The 14,941-nt window shown below is 46.4% G+C and overlaps 4 protein-coding genes across 4 annotated transcripts; 2 read left to right on the top strand and 2 right to left on the bottom strand.

Annotated features, from left to right (window-relative positions):
• Positions 1 to 275: 275 nt before the first annotated feature.
• I203_100776 (uncharacterized protein) lies at positions 276 to 2,918 on the bottom strand (the record flags this gene model as incomplete). The annotated part of the gene is made up of 7 exons (XM_019149950.1): positions 276 to 453; positions 560 to 780; positions 857 to 989; positions 1,063 to 1,150; positions 1,214 to 1,460; positions 1,550 to 2,136; positions 2,336 to 2,918. The coding sequence occupies 7 exons, from the start codon at positions 2,916 to 2,918 to the stop codon at positions 276 to 278; spliced, it is 2,037 nt and encodes a 678-aa protein (XP_019000646.1).
• A 1,375-nt stretch (positions 2,919 to 4,293) lies between these two features.
• I203_100775 (uncharacterized protein) lies at positions 4,294 to 6,621 on the top strand (the record flags this gene model as incomplete). Its single annotated transcript, XM_019149951.1, has 7 exons — positions 4,294 to 4,655; positions 4,784 to 4,894; positions 5,082 to 5,287; positions 5,343 to 5,428; positions 5,492 to 5,547; positions 5,616 to 6,272; positions 6,354 to 6,621. 7 exons carry the CDS (start codon positions 4,294 to 4,296, stop codon positions 6,619 to 6,621), a joined length of 1,746 nt encoding a protein of 581 aa, XP_019000647.1.
• A 645-nt stretch (positions 6,622 to 7,266) lies between these two features.
• I203_100774 (uncharacterized protein) lies at positions 7,267 to 9,031 on the top strand (the record flags this gene model as incomplete). The annotated part of the gene is made up of 4 exons (XM_019149952.1): positions 7,267 to 8,290; positions 8,375 to 8,476; positions 8,535 to 8,834; positions 8,898 to 9,031. The coding sequence occupies 4 exons, from the start codon at positions 7,267 to 7,269 to the stop codon at positions 9,029 to 9,031; spliced, it is 1,560 nt and encodes a 519-aa protein (XP_019000648.1).
• Positions 9,032 to 9,566: 535 nt separating this feature from the next.
• I203_100773 (uncharacterized protein) lies at positions 9,567 to 13,164 on the bottom strand (the record flags this gene model as incomplete). The annotated part of the gene is made up of 6 exons (XM_019149953.1): positions 9,567 to 9,834; positions 9,935 to 11,172; positions 11,229 to 12,235; positions 12,295 to 12,768; positions 12,834 to 13,023; positions 13,093 to 13,164. The coding sequence occupies 6 exons, from the start codon at positions 13,162 to 13,164 to the stop codon at positions 9,567 to 9,569; spliced, it is 3,249 nt and encodes a 1,082-aa protein (XP_019000649.1).
• Positions 13,165 to 14,941: the final 1,777 nt, after the last annotated feature.

Genomic DNA, 14,941 nt, shown 5'->3' with positions numbered 1-14,941 from the left:
ATCTGCGAGTTCACATCAAGTCGGGCGGATGACCACATTTGATGCCGCTCTGTCAGCGATTGCCTTGGGAGAAATGATTTGCCAGCTTTTCAGTCTTCTGGCCCATTTTGGTAAGTCGCAATTAGCCTTTTCTATGAGGCTTCATATCTCACAATGTATGACAATCAGTACGGATTAGCACTCTATATTAATTTTCACGATTCTGACTTGGACAATGACAATACATCTATACGTTTATCAGTTATAATTGACTATAAATAAGATTCGAACTAGAATTAAGCATCAATATCGATAATCTTCAAGATCTCAGGCATCTTAGCTTGTATCTCCATATGACCTCTAAGTACTGATGAGACGTCCATATCCTCTACTCCGGGCTGTTCGACCGGTCCCAATCCTGCGACTCGAATTCCGTTGGACATGACTGCTGCTCTTGACACGACTTCGTGGAGTCTATCATATTTCATCATTTCACAAGTCAGCATGTACATCAAAACCTACAACCCGGATGTCGCGCTGACTCGAGACACTTGTGGGCAAAGTTGCGACGTAGACTCACCTGACAACTCCCGCTAATACCAAATCAGCATCACTATAAGCATTCACTACCCTTCTGCCAGTGACACTCCTGACTTTCTGCCATTCCTCAGCGGTAGGTGCGGAAGGTAAAGAGATCATATATGCAGATTCGACGTAAGTTGGTATAGAACCTTTTCCTGGGAGAGAAGCGAGATAGAGTAAGGCATGGAGTACGGTGAGTGCTCCTACTGATGAGCCAATCTACGAAGCGAGTCATATCATATTAGTCGAACCAGTAGCAAGGGGGTAGTCGGTCCCAGGATAGACAACGACTCACAAGTACGACAGGCCTTTCACCCTGGACTCTCTTTTCGATGACTTCTCCTAATAGTCGGCCAGCCTTTTTAGCCCGATCAACAGCATGCATCCAGGTATTATCGAGAGTCATAGTTGCCATTGAGTAGACCGAGCTAGATACAGGAATTGATATCTCAGCTGGACTTCTCCATCACTCCATACGGTATTATCGATAATGTGACTCACAGCGGCAGGCTGACAGCAGCGAAGTAGGCCGAGAGGACAGTCCGTTTGATGATTTCCTTCTTCACCAATCCCTTCAGCTTCGAAGTCACTACGAAGAACAGTCACACTTAGTTAGTGGTTGACTATCTTATGAAAAGTCGAGATCGCTCACCCCACAAATCGACATCTCTTCCTGTTTGTAACATTGCAGCACTCTCAAATCTCAACAGGTACACATCTCTACCGTCTTTTAACCCTGATAGCTGGCTCACAGAAGAAGATACTACTTTATCATTCGAGGCGATGTTGGGAGCGGAAGTAACTTTGTTCGAATCAGTTGCGGACGAACAAATAGCTCGCCAGGCTGTGATACCTTCTGTTCGCGATACTGTCAACAGACCAGGGACAACGATGGTAGCCTGTCACGAGATGAATATCAGCAATCATAATTGTCGTTGGAAGGGATTGTGCAGGAAGTAGGTAAGGAGGTTAGTAAGAGTATACTCACAGTCAAACTAGGTGGTTTCTTAATGTCCGTCAATTCCTTCTCTTCCTTACCCTGGTCCAAAGATACTCTAGGACTATTCGTAGGTGAAGGTATACTAGCTGATCCAGCAGTTATTGATTGTCTCGTACCGGATTCCAAAGATAATTTAAGCAATCTCTCTTCAATATCTAATCTACCTTGTTGTACTATATCTTGAGCTTGTTTCTCCGATACTTCCCCTTGTAGTTCTTCTCCTTTCTCACCAGCAATCTCGGTACTGTTGTTCTGATCTTTCTGTTCAAGCCTTTTCTGATCTTTCCTGGCTTTGAATTCCTTCAAGTCGTCCAATTCCTCTTTAGTCGATTTATGTCCATCTCCGATTTCAATAAAGCTAAATTCCTCTACTCCCCTCCATCGTTCCCTCACTCTCTTACCTGCTAAACCTCCTCCACCTACACCGAACAATGTACCCAACACAACTGGGGCGGCGGAAGCAGAGAGGATTGAGCCTACTCCCAAAGGTGCGAGAACAGCTGCTATCGCTGGTGCGGCGAGTCCACCTGTCACTCCTAGTAGTACACCGCCTGCCACTACTCCTGCTCCGGTAGCTAGTGGATCGAGACATGTCAGCGGCTTGGCATATTGTACAGAAGATGGGTAAACAAGGGAAGTGGTCCGAGAAAGGGGAGTCAAAAGCGAGCAGAGAAGGAGCAGTAGTTGACAGAGAGGAGAATGAAGGGAGGTGGACCGATGGCGGAAGGTAACACAGCACGGCCCAGAAACAACCGCCAAGCCCGAATCACTCACCAAGATGTCTACCCAAAGCGCCACCCCATCCCTGTGACTGGGCTTGTCTGGCCTTGTCAACTTTCTCCTGATTCTCTCTCTCCGCTGCAGCTTTCAAGGCATGGAACAAGGTGGCTGACAAGTTCTTTTCTGCTCTCGGGACAAGCTCTTTGGAGGGTAAACCCAAAAGCTGTAGGGTCTTGTATGAAAGATATCTTGATATAGGTGAATATTTCAATGTACCCTCCTTCTCGTCTTTTCTCTTCTGCGCGCTGATATTCTCAGCAGCCAAACTAGCTTCTACTAGTATACCTGCAATTCTAGTGATTTCATCCTGAGTCCATTCATCCTTCTGATCATTCGCAGAAGCCTTTACATCCTCAGGCGAAATCGCGGGTGGTAATCTCCCTTGATCGAATGACAATAGTTTGCAAACGGAAGTCAACCATTTGGACGATATCGTCTTGTACTGTTCGGCATTGGCAAACGGTGTGAGAAATGGAGGTTGAGAAGTGGCGCTCAATGAAGCTAGGGCTACAATCAATCGAATAGGCTGGGCGAGGGGCTCAGGCGGCTTTACACTCTCGTTGGAAGGAGCTGTCATTGTCGGTGCAAAGTGGTCAAAGCGATGGCGTATATGAATGCCGTGCTCCTACTGCTATGGCGACTGTTGTCAAGAATACGAACTACTAGATGACGGCTATTGCGACCTGAGCAGGATTCACTGATTCCAGCACAACATTCGACCCCTTCATGGTGGAGTGAATCAAACCTACTCCACCGACATCAGTGACGTCACTTGATTCACACAGCCAACGGTAGCGTGATTGTTCCTTGAGCTCACAGCACAGATACTGAGCGTCTCCAACACCTATTCAGTCGTTGCTCTAGTGAGACGGGCTACCTGCTCAATGGGTCAATATGCACGATCAAGGTATCTGCTCTCCATTGTTCGTCATTTTATACCTTGATCCCGCTCCTACTGCTAAGATTGAATCTGGATATAGGATGCTGATGAGGAACGAGCAGATGGAGATCGGCGGTCTCCGCCACACGTTTCCACCCGGATCCGCACAGTCCTCCCGGAACTATAATGACCAATCGAGTAGATCTGACCCAGATCTTGCGGTGATCGATGATCCGCTTTGACCGACGGGCTTAATAATCCTCCATTTTTTCTGTGTTTTTTTCTTTTTTTCGAGATCCATGTCCGATCTCACAAGATGGTAGCGTGTGGTGTACAGTAACCCCTTTTACACCGACGGTATTTGGTAATCTTACTCTGCACGCTATTAAGCACTACTTCGATCGTTTTTACGTTTACCTCTCCAAGACATGCTCTATTCATGATTACAAATCGAGCCCGAAGCAGCTTTATCTCGTATCATTTTCTTCTTGTTCCGCTAGCTGCATAGCCTTCGGTCAACGGACAGTCTAATTGGATTGTCGGTCTCTTCTACCTTTGGGGGGAAAAGGCCCAAGGTGTACCTTGAATGATAACATAAGAACAAGGGAAAGTAGGTCGGGCAGTCAGCAAGTCACCTAGGTTGGTTATGACGATTGATCAGACTCCAAGGTCTCGGTCCCGAGTGAAATATTCAATCCGAGTCACACAACTCCATGCAGTATTACAAACCATCATTACACAGTATGGTACACACGCTTGTCCATCCTTTTATCTTTCTTTGTAAGCGATGACCGCTAAACCTGCCCTTCGGTCTACATCGAACATACCTGAAAGCAAGCATGATCCATGCATGTATATATATAAACGTTTATCTTTTAACTCTTTGACCTTCTTCTTCCCTTTTTTGTATCCTCGCAACCGTATCATCACTTAGGGCTTCTGCGATATCATTGTCACAGCACGGACCATATCACAAGGTCACAAGTCTACGATATATAATTAACAACTATCTTTCCACTTCTTAACCCATTATCACACCACTGGATACCAAAGCCGAAAGGTACATATAATCATGTCAGCTGCAACCACAGCACCCAACGCCCAAGATGGCTTATCACCCGTAGGAGGCAGCGGTGCCAACGATTTCTCGAGATCACCCACGTTCGTCTCTGACGAAGATGTCGAAGCCTCCCCTAGAGCCATCGATGCTAATGCAACTCTCACCGACCTGACTGCTGCAAATGGGATCAACAAGGAAAAAGCGCTGTCTACGGACGGAGTGGACAACGAGCATCTACCGGCTCAATCGACGATGGGAAAAGTTGAATCGGAGCTGGAAAAGGCCGGTACAGCTCATCCACATCACCACAAAAACGCCTTAGCCTCATTGAATCCAAAGAGAAAAGGCGTGTTATTACTCTGTTTCTGTCTCTCGTAAGTCATACAGCCCACACATCCTTTAAAATACCCGAAAAAACGTCAAATGGGTTCCCCTGCACCAATTTTGATCGTTTTTTTCCCCACTTTTACGGTCGATCGCTGACATCCTCGGGGCTGTGCAGGATGTTTATTGACGCTGCAGGCGTGAGCGCCACCTTCTTGATGACCGCCCCCATCGCTGAAGACCTCGGAGTGAAGACTGGAGATCAAGCTTGGATCTTGGGGACTTATTCGTGAGTTCTCTGACTTGAAGAGGACGTTTTGAGGTTGTGCCACTTTTGATCCCGCTATCAAGCGATGACGCGCGCGCGTGTAGTGGCTTTTCGGCGAAAGCCGCCGAGTTTATCCCGACTAAATCCCTCTACTGTCCCTCCTATAATTCATACTTGGATGCTGACCTTAGGTTGGGTACTTTGCTAGTCTCGCATTCGCCGCCACGTTGCTTTTCGCTGGTCGACTCGCCGACCTGTACCCTCCTCATAGGGTCTACACGATTGGTTTCATCGGTATTGCCATCTTCTACCTTATCATCTCGTTCATGACAGATCAATATGCCTTCTTTGTCCTTCGAGCTTTCTCAGGTCTATTGGCGGTGTTGACCATCCCAAGTTCGATCAATATGATTAGTAAGTGTCATTCTATTGACAAGAAATAGTATGTATGTGCTAAATGGAGAATTAGTCCAAATGTATCCCGATCCTGCTGAACAAGCTAAGAAGCTCGCTCTTTTCGGTATGGCTGGTGCTTTGGCCAACACCATTGCCTTGGTGAGTCATTCGTCCCTTTTGTGTAGTCATTACTCAATGGCTAACGTTGGCATTGTCCTATAGGTTCTCGCTGGTATCTTCCTCCTCGCCAACTGGAGATGGTACTTCCGATTCATCACGTGAGCTCAGTCAAGACTAACGTGGCAGTGGGATGTTCGTGCTGATGGACCCTTGTTGACGTTTGTAGCATCATCATCGCTCCATTCGCCGTCTTAGCATGGTTCCTCATGCCTCGAACCGAAGCAGTTGCCGAAGACTTACCCGGAGCCGCCAAGCTCAAACGAATGGATCTCGGTGGTGTATTTATCCTTATCGCATGTTTGGTCTTGTTCATCCTCGGGTTCACCCAAGCAGCAGTAGACGGATGGAATGCGCCAATCTTCTATGTCCCATTGGTCGTCTCTGTCATTCTCCTCGGTGTATTCTTAGTTTGGGAGAGGTTTATGCCTAGAGGGTACTCCTTATTGCCCCACGACATGTGGAGATACCCAAACATCCTCCCATTGATCCTTCAAGCATCAGCTATTTTCATGTGGTTCGCCTGTGCCCAACTTCGAATCGCCACCTACTTCCAAGAAGCACTACATAACTCTGCCATTCTCACTGCTGTCAAACTTCTTCCTATGGGTATAACAGCTTTGTTCGTCGGTACCTCCACTCAAGCCTTCCCATGGTTAATCACCAAACCTCGATTCGTCCAACCTGTTGCTTCCGCATTATGTTTCGCCGGATCGATGCTCTTCGCTTTCAGTAAAGGTGGCTCAGGAAAAGATTACTGGAGATTTATGTTCCCGGGTCAGATCATCGGTACTGCTGGTGGTATGATTGTTTTCATCGGTATGAAGTGAGTATTATACATCCATCCCTTTTCTTGATATCCGAGTAATGGTATTTTGATGCTGATTGTTGATTGAATATCACTCAGCACTTCGATCATCCAAGCTTTCCCTCTTGAATTCGCCGGTGTCGGAGGTTCCTTCGCCAACATCATCTTCCAAGTTGGAGGAGTGATCGGGATCTCGGTTCAAGCAGGCTTGATCAACACCGGTAATGGTACTATCGAAGATTGGACTGGATCTAAAAACTCTTACTTCTTCACTGGTGCCTACATCCTATTCACCGGTATAGTCTTTGTGGCATGGTATAGGCAGAGTAAGATGCCCAAGTACGAAGGGCCGGTGGTAGCTGCTTAGACTGGTCTCATGATAGACAGATCAATGTGATGTAGCTTAGATGACTTATTTGAACGATATTCCTTATTTCTCTTTTTCCAACGAGACGTAGTATAAACGTACTAGATATGTCATGTGACAATCAGGTCTTATAGACATAGAACGAATTTATGTGGTAGTTCCCTAGTCTGTTTATAATGCATATTCACTTTTCGCTGTGAATGTGATTAACGAAAGAAATCAATATACCCAATCTACGAAAGGCTTTGTCTGAGCTACTCCGTTGATCCTTTGACATCCCAGGCGAGAAACACTTGGCTTGTCTTCCTCAAGACCCGTAAAATTTGACGTTCGATAAATATCCCTTAATTTGACATTGCATCATACTTCTAAACATGATATGTTCGTATATTGAACCGTGAACCATGCACCGTTCAGTCTTCAGGGTTGCCGACCCAAGTTGCAAAACATGAGGTACAGCAGATCATGCTTTGTGCGTTTATGACTTTTCTCCTTCATACACCGACCCCTCTGAACGTCCTTTCTTATCCCATCCAGAAAGGACTATTCACTGATGACACTAAGTATGTCAATAAAACTACCGAATGCCTAACATTACTGACCTCAATAGACCCAAATTAAAACAATATATATAAATAGAGCTCGATGTTGTTTCTCTCCCACACACTCATAATAAAACGCAAACCCTCCTCAATCGTTACCTCACTAACTTTACTGTCATTCATATCGCTCACAACTGCTCAACAAGCTCTAGCATCCTCTTCGACCTCTAAAGCTACCCTCGATAGACTGAAAGTAGAAGTCACTACTGAAACTTCGTTGCGAACTGACTCACCAAAAGTCGAACGTCGATTCACTCAACATCAGTACATCTTTACCTCAATCCAACGACCTTCATCTACGTACTTCTTACCTCAGCCTTCACAGTCTATCACCACTGAAACGACCACTCAAGTGGTGTATTTACCTGTGCAACCAACGACTTCCGGACCATCTCAATTCCTACATCCCCTAGCTATTATCCTCATCCTCTGCTCGATCTTAGGATTCATCTCTACACTTATCAACCTCCCATTCGCCACATTCGCCATGTCCTCTTCATCATCTGCTAAACCCTCTTCCTCTTCCTCTAAACCATCCTCCTCCTCCTCTTCTTCATCACGTCCATCATCTTCATCTTCCGGATCGGGAAGTTCGTCCTCGTCCTCTTCGTCATCTAAACCTCCCCCGGCTCCTCAGCCTGTACCCACCATCTCAGCAAACGCATGGATGTCTTTTTTCCTGTTTTGCTGTTTGGTCCTGATCATCCTCCAGGGTCCACTGGGCTTAACAGGAGGGAACATCCTCCCTTCTTTCTCTACCATTCCTTCATTTGGGTATGGGTATGGGTACGGGGGCATGCCGGGTTGTGCAGGTATGGTAAGTACCTATGTACCTTGGTGTCAACAAGAATCTGTGCCACAGACAGTTCAGCAACCGTCTCAGATCCAAGTACAGCAGGTGGTACAGAACACTCCTGGTGGTTATGGAGTTGGTCCTGGTGCGATGGCTGCTCCACAGTATCAGATGGGTGGACAAGGTGGGTTTGCATCGCCTCATGGTGGTGGAGGATGGAGCTGGTATAGTAATGCTGGATCAGTGGGCGGTCCAGTAGTGAGACAACAGCCAGGTGAGCATTTCTCTATACTTCTGTTGAGGCCATCAAGCTTGTCATACTCACGCACAGTATGTATCATTACTGCGAACTGTTCAGGCTACTACCCTGCCCAGCAACGTACTGTCCAATACCAACGCCCAGGCCTTCAAATCCAAATTAACAATGCTCGGGGTGGTAACACAGCTGTGCCACAACATGGTATGTTATATTCAAGTTTTCATGCTTTACATTAAAAATCGAATTGACACTTACAAAGTTGCTCCTCAATGTTACTATAACACCTGTCCAACTGACCAACATCGTTTTCAATACCGATTACCTTATGGTTACACCACGTCTAATCGATGTACACCTTGGCAACCTTGGAATTGCAACTACCTACCCCCCATATTCGCTTATGCCCATTCATTGCCTTCACCTCCGATTCCCATCGGTAATGGAAAGAATCTTCCTATAGGTGGCGACAGTAATGTGTATATCCAAAGTCAACATGTCGGATCTGGTCCAGTAATTCAACCTCAACCTATACAGGCTATACCTGCTGTGCCCGTTACCCGTAAGCTCAACTCACACTTGCTCAGTATACCACACTTACTATGTTGTTTTCCCTGGATTATAGCCCCACCTCAACCTATTCTCCCGCCTCCCTCAGCAATAGCAAGCATATCCAACCTAGAAAATGCCTTTTATCCTTTATTGGTTGCAGCCATAGCGTTATTGGTGGTATTCGATTATGCCTCTCAATCGCGGTAGGACAAGGAATTAATGGTCAGTTGAAGTAACAATTTCTATTGATAATGTAGGCATGAATTCTATGATCTAATATACAAGAGATTGCATGACATATCTAGATATGTTATATATGAAAATGTTCATTCATGAACTATTTACTGTATAAAGTAGCAAGCAAAGTACAAGGAACGAAACGAAGTAAAAAATATCAAATGAAGAGGAAGAAAAATCAGAACCCAAGAAAAGACGTAAGATCGTTATGTACAGCGTTACTTTTGAGATACTTCAATTTTGTACTTTTGAACTTCAAACGTTTCACCACTCTCTTTACCTTCTCTCTGGAGAACCGCTTTTTCGTTTTTCTATGCATATGATATCCCTTGCTTGTATTGAGTTTTTCTTGATTTCTTATCTAATTTCTTCTAACACCTTTTCGCTTATACAACTAAAATAAACAGAACGTCTCTCTTCTTCCCTTCATCCTCCACTAGCCAAATTTGGCATCTATACTACCACAACCTTTTATATGACATCTTTTCGGTGTTTATTCTGTCCCCTAAATCATAGTAGAATTTGATCCACCCGCAGGGAAAAGCACAGCGTCCGTAAACCCTTTACCTATTTTACCCCATTTCGATTTCGGTTTTTCCTTTATCGACGCAGAAGCTTGTTTCTCTTTTTCTTCTTTCTCCTTCGCTCGTATGTCCGCTTGCCTTTGAGCTTCAGCTCGGGAGATGGCCATCTTCTTCGCTTGTTGAGCTCGTAATGCCTCAAATCGAGCTTGAGCTTCGGCTTTCTTGGCGTCTTTCTCTGCTGCTCTGATTCTGCAAAAAGTCGATCATCCCAAGGTCAGCTCTGACTGCATATTGTGGACTGTAGAGTGGAGAGCGACAAGATTAGCGCATCGACAATCTGTACACTCACGCTTTCAATTCCGCTTTCGCAGCTTTCTTACTACTAGTCCCCGTTGAACCCGAGCTGATACTCGCGCCATCATAAGTCGATATTCCACCTGTACCAGTGGTGTTGGTCCTTATCAGTGAAGTGGTATCTGAGAAATCAATCGTGGTAGTATCTCTGGTATTCAACTTGATCTCTCTTATCGACTGTCCAGTCGAGGCAGAACTGTCGGTCATCATGGAGAAATGTCTGTTTTTGTGATTCGGCGAGTTGATCGATCCTGACGACGTTGCTCGAGACAAAGCCGATTTCGACGGTGAAGCCGACGCTTCGAAATAGTACGATGCGACCGAATGATGTGAGTTCGAGTTATCCATAGCTCGAGCTTGTTGAGCTGACATAGACTGAGGTGGAGGAGTGGCAGGAGGTAACAATCCTGCTGCTTCCAGCGTAGCTGCATTTAACCTTTTGCCATCTGCCAAAGGGTCAACTAGGGCATCTCGATTCTTAGACTTCATATATTGATTACGTCTCATTGCGAACGTGTCGTTCCATTGATGGGTAGGTAGATGATCTTCGGGCAAGGGAGGTAAACCAGACCCGGAACTAGATCGACTATCCATCATGTTTGACGAAAAATCCCTAGGAGGGAGGATCCATGCGTCTCTCATTGAATCAGCAGGTGTGGATGGGAAGTTGGAGGTGACATCGGAATTGGTAGGACTTGACGGTCGGTGTAATCCTGCCGAATGATGAGAAAAATCGGGAGTGGACGGTCCAGGTGATACACGCAGAGTAGCAGTGTCCACAGGCATAGGCAATCTGAGTGGATTGCGTTGAGGTGGTTGAGGTGCAGAATAATCTGGTGGAGGTCGAAGAGATACGCTTCCTTCGGAGCGAGTGAGGGATGGTTTCCGTGAGGCTACGGAGTTGACATCAAGGGCAGCCAACAGAGCGTTGATCTGATCATCCTTTGTAGCGATATCTTGTTCTGGCTCTCCAGGCATCGGAGAATCAAAAGGTGGCGCAAGAATCACATCCATAGGTATAGTCAATGAATCTGCTCGTGCTCGTCGATGAGGAGACTCATCGCTAGGTCCACCACGAGGAGCGGTCGAGGGATTAGAAGCGTCCGAAGAGGGATGATATGTGCCGCTGGGTGTGACATTTGATTGACCATTGGAACTACCGCTGTCAGATGCCTGAGAGCTGCTGGGACCCTGATTAGAACGTTGAGATCGAGCAGCAGCATTCTTAGCCATCTGATAAGAATCTGCATTAGCTGAGATCGGATGTTGTCAAGATACTATACACTCACGTGTATCATGTTTAATGCTCTGACTTGAAGGCATTGTTCACCGGCTAAAGTAGCAATCTCATAAATACCGACAGCGATGCTGGGTTCTAACCTTTCATGTAGGGCATGGACTACCAGTCTGTTGAGGCGATCAATGTCGTATTGCTTGGCAAGGAATAGCAAAGCTGAGAGAACAGGTGCCCGATTTTGCAATGCAGTTGACAAAGTCAATGTGTAGAAGTACTGTACCAGAGCAACACATACCGGGAATGGCTCCGGTACCGTGAGATTGGTGGGAGCCAATCGAGCGGGAGTGAACGATCCAAGGAGAGTATCGTTGATATCGACCGCCGGTGCAGCTGCAATAACACCAGCAGCTTTATCGGCTAGAGCTCGCTCCTGTTCGGCGAACCAAGGCCATCGTTCGGACAAGATCTGTCGAGAGCACTTGATCCTTCTTCCATCATCGCATATGACTTCGAAATCGGAAGCCAGCTTCTCATCTAACATGGTCAATCCGGCTTCTTGTACCTTGGCGGGTATCTCGAGGCTGGGCGGTTGATAGATACCGAAAGCTTCCAGGGAGATGACGGCCATATGATCGAGGTTGACAGCTCGACGACTGTAATCGGCAGCCAAGTCCAATTCGCTGTTACCAAATACCAAGATCTTTGCCATCTCAGGCCAGATTACCGCACGATTCCAGCTTCCCGTAGCGAGCACGTTGGGTTCGAGATGTCGCCATACCATGTTGTCCAGGTTGAGAGCCCAGATTGAGAAGGCCGCAGAGGACGAGGCGAGATAAAGACCACATAGGATGAAGTGATTTCCTACTATACCACCCGTGGGGAATCGTAGACCGGGGGGTTGGTGCTGACCTCGCATAGCATCCGAGTCATCGCGAAGGCTGAAAGAAGGTGGTGGGATCTGTTTGTTGGATGGGACAGGTGGGCTAAAGTCGTCGGGGGAGAGAACATCGAGTTCGCGTCGGACTTTGGCGAAATCGTAATTGGAGTAACACCACACATCTGAGAACAGAAGAAGTAGTCAGCTACAGGTATCCTGAATTGACAAAGAGACCGCTCACCTCCTCCTTCTCCTTCTTCATCGATCGAGTAGCTATGAGAGGAGCTCTTGAGCTCCGAAGTAGGCTGAGGTTGTACTACTCTTTTCTTTAAACTAGTAGCTACACTTCGGTAAGCACCTTTTGAGTGTAGACCCGATGATTCAGGTTGAGCTGTCTTGGACTCCCAGACTTTCTTCTTCAGATCATATACGTTGATCTCGTAAATCCACGAGTTGTCCGAATGCTGGCCACCCGAGATCACCAATTTACCTCTTGATACTGCACTCAGATGGGCATATCTCGCCGAAGGTATCAGGGATGGATCCTGTGGAGTATGATGAGAAGGTGAGGAGATTCCCAAACCTATCACACTTGATGAAGGATTGGGTTGGGGTAACCATCGTCTTGATGGACAGTCAAAGAACCATATATCGTTATGTACTGACATGGGATCCGAATCGGACATCCCAGCGAAACATACGAGTTTGTCTTCCCCTATCATCCCAGCGTGATATCAGCTTACCTCAGCTCAGCATAGTCATAGGTACAGATAAACTCACAGACATCCATAGAATGGAAATACCTCGGACCGGGACCTTCACCCGCATCTACTCTTTCCCATAATCTTGTTTTCAGATTCATCGCCCACATCTCTGATGTCAATCGACGAGTCTTCACTGATTTACCACCGAATAGGAAGACAGTGGGTGGATGAGGTGCTGGAAGTGGTGAGATGGTGACGGATGGTCCCTGCGATTATATGGATGCCAGACAGTATTAGCATATGTTACCTCATTCCCAAGCAGAAGAAAGACGTACGGTGAGAGGAGGAGGGACAATGCCCTTTGTGGACTCGCTCCAGCTGACGAGATGAGCGAGTCCAGCGTCCATCTTGTTCGGTTTGGCTTATCGTCGTCGATGATAATGGATAGTAATGTTGGAAGATAAGGATAGATTGAGAATAAGGGGGAGAGAAGGGGTGCTGGATGAGCTATTTTAGATGAGGGACGAAGGGGGTATTTATTCGGGTAATTTCTCTGCAGTATTAGCCCACTCGGCGAGAGTGTACGCAGGTACAGCTGAGAGGTGAGCTTGAGTGAAGAGAGCGACGAGGGCCTGAAGTAGGACTGTAGGGTTGTGCGACCGAGGTATATAGGTTAGATGAACAGGTCCAAGGAAGGGTAATTGACTGGCCAGGGTCGATCAAAGACTGTGGATTTCCTCCGAATGAATGATTAATGAGTTGACGGATTGATTTATGGCTGATGTGTGATGTGTGATGTGTGATGGATAATGGGTACGAGTACGTTCTCACGACGATCTGCGACGACTACCTGAACGACCGGATGAAATTGGGTACCTCGCTCTGGTCTTTCAACTAGTCTCGACTTTGATATGACACCCTGAGGATTGATGTCTGATGAGATACACGACTGAATGACGAGTGTGGTCGTAGCGATGTTGTGCGGTAACCAGCAGAACAGGAGAGGCAGGTGAGGATCTGTGCGGAGGGACGGGGAGAGAGCGTTTTTTTTTGATGGTTGTCGAGAGATGGAGCTTGTGTCACAATTCCGTTTGATGGTGGATCTTATCCTTGTCCCTCGTTACTCAAACACAGCTTTTGGGTTTTGATTTTCTTGACGATGGGCTGATTGGCTTGATGGAAAAGCGGATGTGAAACTAGCCTGGAAAAAGGCATCAATGAACAGATCAGCATCATCCAAAACCCACACAAGACAGTACTAAATTGAAAGCCATCGATGATCAATGCTTCTGTAAGGTCAAGCTGCCCTATAGAGGTAATGACCATGAACTCACAAACCCCAAACCTCCTATCGATAATGATTGACTGTCTTTCTATTCCTTTCGTATGAGTGACGAGGTGGTGAAGGAGGGGGGGGGGGGTGCGTTGTATGAATAACCTTGACAACGAGTGACCCACAAGGGAGCTGTAGGATGATTTTGTGCTTCTGGCCAGAGGGACCAGGACCAGGACCAGGACCGAGGGGTGAAGAAAGAAGAGAAGAGGTAGGTAGGTACCTTGGGATCCGAGCAGTTTATATTCGTGTTTAGGTGGAAAGAGGTCTCGGAATATCTCTGTGTAACCGTATTTTGTCTGTATCTTGGGTCGTGCCTTGAGGAAAAGAAGGGGATTGTGAGGTGGAGGTTCAAGAGTAATAACAATGTCTATGAAAGAGTGCAAGGTGAAGGTGAGGTATCTGAATGGGATTGGTATGTATCCGTGTATGCAACCCAATAGGACAGATGGAAAAAGATAGGATATTTGAATGGAAGAGATGGACACAAATGCCGGGACAAAGGTGTTGTTACCTTTAAAGCCCTTTTAGGTGAACGCTCGACGAAGATGACAAAACAATGATGAAACAGTACAGACAAACGAGGAGAGTCGATGATGTTCAAGATAGAAGAAGAGATCAGAGATATCACGATCGCAGCGAAAGCTATGCATCTACATCTACGCGTTGACACTGTAGTCAAAATACACGACTAAGAAGCCAAAGAAAGAGAAAAAGTCAATTTACGATAAAAAAGAAAAATGAGAAAAGGTACTAAGAGATTCGACCGAACCAAATAGAGGATATCGTGGCTTGAATTGGACCATATTGAATCCTGCTCTAGGATCGTAGAGGAGTATTACTCCTATCTC

Source organism: Kwoniella mangroviensis, assembly GCF_000507465.2.
Source record: "Kwoniella mangroviensis CBS 8507 chromosome 1 map unlocalized Ctg01, whole genome shotgun sequence".
NCBI lineage: Eukaryota > Fungi > Basidiomycota > Tremellomycetes > Tremellales > Cryptococcaceae > Kwoniella > Kwoniella mangrovensis.
The sequence above is the reverse complement of the archived record's forward strand: the minus strand, read 5'-3'. Positions and strand labels throughout refer to the sequence as shown.